The following is a 6,000-nucleotide window of genomic DNA, read 5'->3' on the forward strand; positions in this document are numbered from 1 at the left end:
CTTTATGACTCAAAGTTCCCACAAGTCTTTATGACTCAAAGTTGCTACAAGTCTTTATGACTCAAAGTTCCTACAAGTCTTTATGACTCAAAGTTGCTACAAGTCTTTATGACTCAAAGTTGCTACAAGTCTTTATGACTCAAAGTTGCTACAAGTCTTTATGACTCAAAGTTCCTACAAGTCTTTATGACTCAAAGTTGCTACAAGTCTTTATGATTCAAAGTTCATGATTCAAGGGCCAAGTTCCTACATGCGTTCTCTTTATTCAAAGTTAAGTTAAAAATCAGTACGAGGACAATCAGGAGAGTCGAGGAGGCTTGACCCTGACACTGTCGCACAGGCCAAACGGCGAGAAGAGAAAAGACAGCGAGAACTAAACCCAATCCTGCCGCCGCTGCTGTCCCCCAAACCGTTGAAGGGAGCTGATACCTTCACTTAACTGCGCGCGGGACCGGGACATTCACTTAACTGCGCGCCATGCCAGCGATGTCGCTTGCGGGCTGACGAAAGATCCGCCCTGGACATGCGTTCAAGTCGGACGCCCCCCAGCCCACCCCCCGCCCCCGTACTACTGAGGCTGAACTGAGAGCCCGGGGCTGAGCCGCGGGGCCGGTAGGGTGACCGTGACACGGACGGACCGTACTCCCGGACGCACGGCACGGCCCGGCCTGCCTGGGCCGATTCACTTTGAGCCGACCCGCCTCAGCGCAGGATAGAAGTCAGGAGGCCGACGATGGTTTAAAGGTAAGAGAAGACGATCAGTCGGACAAGAGCGAGAAGAGGAAGAGAGGGAGGAAGTGCGAAGAGGAGGAGACAACAAGAGCAGAAGAGTGCTTGACAGCTTCAAGACATGTTCGTGCGATGGGGTTGAGAGGAGAGGTTGTGCCGAGGAATCGATGAAGCGAAAGTAAGAATCCTGAGGTTTCATGTGATGTGAAAACGCGGATCGAAGAATCCAATGGGCAGTGGCGATGATGATGTAGCGATGACGATGTAGCGATGACGATGTAGCGTACGAAATGATGACGGATACTTCAAGTCCGAACAAACAGGAAGGTTGTCTTGTGAACATTTTCTCTCTCTACAGACCGAGTGCGGATTACCAGAGCATGTCAGGGAACGGACGGCTGATCCTTACCTTGCTCTTCGCTCTGTGCGTGCTGGACCCAGCATGCGAGGCGTTCACCAACCTCTCGGTGAGAGCGCTGCTCTATCTCCATCCTCCTAGCTCTCCTGACGTGAGCAGAAATACAATGTAGGACAAGGAAGAAGGACCGCGATAAAGCAGCAGATCTCCTACCCTCGACCAGCAAGACGCAACTTGTTTTCACGACTTGTATGCTACTCTACTCTGACCGTCTTGGAACGCTGACACGCTCACGCTGACATAGAAGTCCTCTCTGCCTGTGGCTGCTCCATGGGCTGAAAACATCGCCAGCTCCATTGCGCAGGTCCTGCCTGATCCTCTTGCTCAAGATGTCGCCTGCACTATGTTGGGAGTGAGTGTCAGACGAGGATGTGAGAGGTGCTGTTGGAGGTTGTGGTGATGTTTGTGTCAAGGTTGTTGGAGCAGGAGCCTGGCTGGCGATCTGGAGCAACCTGGCCAAGTATGGGATGATCGACCCTAAAGTGTCGCGCAAGGTTCGTGATTACCCGGAAGAAGTGATGGTGGTGGTGGTGATGATGATGAAATGGAGGAGGAGGAGCAGCAGGAGCAGGAGCAGCAGCAGCAGCAGCAGCAGCAGCAGCAGCAGCAGCAGGAGGGGTTTGGGGTGAGGAGGAGATTGTTGAGGTAGAGGAGCAGGAAGACTTTAATGATGATGAAAATGCGGGATGACAAAGTTAGAGACGGAGACGAAGATGACGTTGTCTGTCAGATTGTTCATTGCGGGAGTGGACCTCTCTTCCTCCTGACCTGGCCTCTTTTCTCCTCTTCGCACACAGCTCCTCTACTCGCCTCCATCGGTCTTTCCGTCCAGTCCGCAGCCGACTCTGACGAGCTCCCTGCAGTCCCGACCATCAACGCTCTGCGCCTTGTGAGCGCGGGAGGAGGAGTAGGAAGAACATTGTCGGCACTTGGATTCACTCAGGCCGGAGAGGAGGAGGGTCGAGGGGAGAGTGACGGGAGGAGGTAGAGAGGGCAGTAGGCAAGCAGCGTTCTGATGTGATGATGCAGACGAAGAGACTCTGGGTTGGTCACAGCAATCTCTCGGTCAGGGAGGTCAGAAGAGGTGAGAAGCTGTGCTGGAGAAGGGAGGAAAGGCGGGAAGATGGGAGGGAGGGGAGAGAAGGAGGAGGGAGAGGAGGGAGGGGAGGGAAGGAGGAGGGAGAGGAGGGAGGGGAGAGAAGGAGGAGGGAGAGGAGGGAGGGAGTGGAGGGAGAGAAGAGACAAGGATGGCGAGATGTTGTGTGGTTGAGAGGGAGGATATATGGGGTGAGAAAGGAGGATGGGAGGAGAAGATGCAGAGCAACTCGACGGTGAGGAGGGAGAAGGGTCGAGATATCAGTCAGCCGGTGAGCGAGAGGGAGGAGAATAACCACCATGCCGCAGGTCATGCAGGGACCGCTGATCTACACTCTTGTCCTTCTGTGGGGAGTTGTCGGCGGTTGGCAGCAAGCTATGAGCATCACGGCTATCACGCAGGTGCTGCCTGCTCTTCCTGCCCTGTGTGAGCTGAGAGGGGGGCAGATGGCTGCTGGGGATGGACTGGCGGACATTGTTGGGAGGAGGTGAGGAGTTGCAGCTCTAGAGTTTGTCAAAGTGAGAGGGAGGGCAGGTGGGGAGTAGTCAAGTGGCCCTGGAGTGACAGCAAGAGTATCGCCGGGTCGCTCGGATTCGTCGTCGGGGCATCCGTTGGTATTTGCGAGCTTTGCCTACCATCCTCCTCCTCCTCCTGCTCCTGCTCCTGCTCCTCCTGCTCTCCTCTCCTCTTCTCTCTCCATCAGATCCTCTCTCTGCTCCTCCTCCTACTCCCCTTGGTTCCGACTCAACTCCCCAACTTTCCTTTCTACCTGCTCCAGCTCCACCAGAGCATCGTCTCATCTCATCTCCCATACACTCGCTCCTCTTCTCTGCGACTTGTCTGTCACGTCTGCTCTGCTTAACGCTCCTCTCACCCTTGGCTCTTTTTCCTCAGTCATGATGGCTGAACTTTTGTGGTTCAATGCCTTTGGCCTTCTCTCTTTCAAAGGGACGGAAGTTTATGATAAGGTAAATCCTCCCCCTCCCTTACATCCTCCCTACCCGGGGGCCCCACCACCACCTCCTCCACAACCCCCCTCCGCCACTTCCTCTCCCACCACCTCCTCCTCCACCTCCTCCCCACTTCCTCTCCCACCACCTCCTCCTCCACCCCCTCCCCACTTCCTCTCCCACCACCACCTCCTCCACCCCCTCCCCACTTCCTCTCCCCACCACTACCTCCTCCACCCCCTCCCCACTTCCCTCTACCCATCAGCTTTCCCCTGACCTCCCCCATCCCCTTCCTCTCTACCCATCAGCTTTCCCCTGACCTCCCCCATCCCCTTCCTCTCCCTGATTGTTTCCTTCCACCAATACCTTTCCCCCGCGCCGTCTTCTTCTCTCATCTATCTGAACCTCCTGGTCCTGATCTCTTGCTCTGTGCTCCTACTTTGTCCTCCTCTCTTTCGTCGCCTCTCCTCCTCCCTGCAGCCTCGCCTGCCTACCCTGCCGCTCTTGCCTGACTCTTGTCACTGCTCCCTGTCGCCTCTCTTCCTTGTCCCTCCTCCCTCTCTTTCTTCCTCTTCCTCTCTCCTCCCTCCCTCTCCTGGTCTCCTCCCTCTCCCCCCCCTTTCCCTCCTTGACGTCTCCTGCAGGTCATCCTCATCTCCCTTCTCTGCGCTGCAGTCGAGCTCATCCCCCTAGACAAGGTCTGTACCAGCCCTTCTCCACCTTGCCCTCGAAGTCCAGCTGAGCTCCAGCTCAGGTCCTCCCTGGTCGTCTCGGGGACGACAACGTGACGGTGCCAGCGGTGGCGGCTGTGCTGGCGCTGCTGCTGCTGCGATGATGAAGAGCAAGCGGCGACCGTGAAGTCTAGGAGGAGGCAAGAGGGAGGGAGGCGAGGAGAAGGGGGGAGGGACCTGGGGACGAGGGCGATGAGTGGATGATGGTCACTGGGAGCCATGCAAGAAGGGGAAGCTGGATGAAGCAGATACAAGGGTGGAGAATCGATAAAAGTTACAGCTTGAATGAATACAGGAGGAAGATTGGCGGAGGAGGAGAGCGAGGAGAAGGAGCGAGGGAGGAGGGCGAGAAGCGAGGGAAGAGGGAGAAGAAGGAGGAATTCAAAGCGGAGAAGGAGGACGAGGAGTAGAGCCCGATGAAGGGGAGGGAGGTAATGATGGTAAGGAAGAGGAGGAGCCGAGCTCCAGACCTCTCCCGAGCTCTCCCACGGCTCCTCCATCCCCAAGTCGGATTGGCATGGCTTCAGCAGCTGCAGCAGCAGCAGCAGCAGCAAGACTTTCTCGAGCTCAAGTCTCAGGAGGGTCAGAGGCGTTACGATCACTTACTAGACTTCACGCGGGCAGACAGTCGGAGGAAGGAGGAGAAGCAGCCTAGTGGGCAGAGCCCAGGGCCTGATGAGTTGAAGCCAGAGGAGAGAGAGATCAGATGGATCCAGCTCTAGCGAGCCAGGGAACTCGACGGTCTCTCTCAACTTCGATCCTCTTCTCCCCTCTCTCCGCCTCTGAGAGCAGAAAGAACAAGGCATCATGTTGTATACACAACCTTGCATAAGACCTTGAGCTCAGATGATCGTTTCACTTTCAACAGTTTGCTTGTTTTGTTTGCTGAAATCATTCTTGGAATCGTTTGAGATTCTGAATCAAAGCTGGAATGTGAACCAATTCGCTACCATATGTTGTATACACAACCTTGTGTAAGACCTTGAGCTCAGATGATCTCGGGATCTCTGTTTAATAAGCACACACACTCATCAGATCAGCACCATGCTCTCTGGCAGCTGTCCGGCATCGTCATCTTGTTTCCCTACGCTACGTCCAAGGGCGTCCGGTATGAGTCGAGGATACAACACATCTGGTCCATAGAGAGAGAGAGAATAAGGCTGAACAATCGAATTCATTCCTATGCTCCGCTACTGGATTGAGACTTTGGTCAGAGTCTTCACAGTTTACACCAGGAGCCAAGATAGCACACAATAAAAACAACCTTTTTGTCGCACATTTAAAGTGGTAAATAGACAAACGTTCATTCCGAACTGTTCTAGTACACGTGACAGGTTCATTCAGAGCTTCATGACCTGGCGAAAACCTGCCCTCTTGTTGTGTTCCAGAAGAAAAAAATATGGTTGTTTATGTGATCTGACAATTGCAAGTTACAGGATCAAAAAGATTGACATAAACGCGAGCACTTTCACATGTCCTGTTTGTCAATTGACACCTCAAACATACACTCATCAAGAAATCTCTGATACCATATAAGGTTGTGATACTGAATAGCCCGATCGATAACGACCAAACCACCACAAGCACGCAAACGATTGCGATTGACAAAGGAACCAGCCGTCATGCTCGCCAGCGCCCAACATGCTGCCTCCTGTACCCCCGCGTGCTCCCCGTGCCTCTCCATCGCCCCGACTGCTGCCTCTACTGCCCCTGCCTCCCCGGCCTTGACTCTGTTTGCCAAAACATAAAAGCACATGCTCGCCAGCGCCCTGCATGCTGCCTCCTGTACCCCCGCGTGCTCCCCGTGCCTCTCCATTACTTTGACGGAAGCCTCGATCCCCCCTGCCTCCCCGGCCTTCAACTGATGTTCACAAAAATAAAACGTCCAAGAAACAATTCCCTCGCACGCTGCCTCCTGTACCCCCGCGTGCTCCCCGTGCCTCTCCATCGCCCCGACGGCCACATGAATGGCTCCTGCATTCACAACCTCAACTTGAAAAGAAAAACAGAAAGCTATAGATGCCAGCGCCCTGCATGCTGCCTCCTGTACCCCCGCGTGCTCCCCATGCCTCTCCA

General features: G+C 54.7%; 2 protein-coding genes across 2 annotated transcripts; one reads left to right on the top strand and one right to left on the bottom strand.

Moving 5' to 3' along the window:
• Nucleotides 1-1,109: 1,109 nt before the first annotated feature.
• GUITHDRAFT_149059 (hypothetical protein) lies at nucleotides 1,110-4,028 on the top strand (the record flags this gene model as incomplete). Its single annotated transcript, XM_005818729.1, has 12 exons — nucleotides 1,110-1,196; nucleotides 1,392-1,451; nucleotides 1,561-1,641; nucleotides 1,878-2,036; nucleotides 2,091-2,131; nucleotides 2,177-2,231; nucleotides 2,552-2,644; nucleotides 2,690-2,730; nucleotides 2,778-2,857; nucleotides 3,138-3,211; nucleotides 3,838-3,891; nucleotides 3,948-4,028. 12 exons carry the CDS (start codon nucleotides 1,110-1,112, stop codon nucleotides 4,026-4,028), a joined length of 906 nt encoding a protein of 301 aa, XP_005818786.1.
• Nucleotides 4,029-5,392: 1,364 nt separating this feature from the next.
• Nucleotides 5,393-5,998, bottom strand: GUITHDRAFT_82793 (hypothetical protein; the record flags this gene model as incomplete). Its single annotated transcript, XM_005818730.1, has 1 exon — nucleotides 5,393-5,998. A coding segment is annotated over one exon (606 nt), but the record flags the coding sequence as incomplete, so codon positions are not given.
• Between the last annotated feature and the right edge of the window lie 2 nt (nucleotides 5,999-6,000).

The sequence above is a fragment of the Guillardia theta genome (genome assembly GCF_000315625.1).
Source record: "Guillardia theta CCMP2712 unplaced genomic scaffold GUITHscaffold_273, whole genome shotgun sequence".
Classification (NCBI taxonomy): Eukaryota; class Cryptophyceae; order Pyrenomonadales; family Geminigeraceae; genus Guillardia; species Guillardia theta.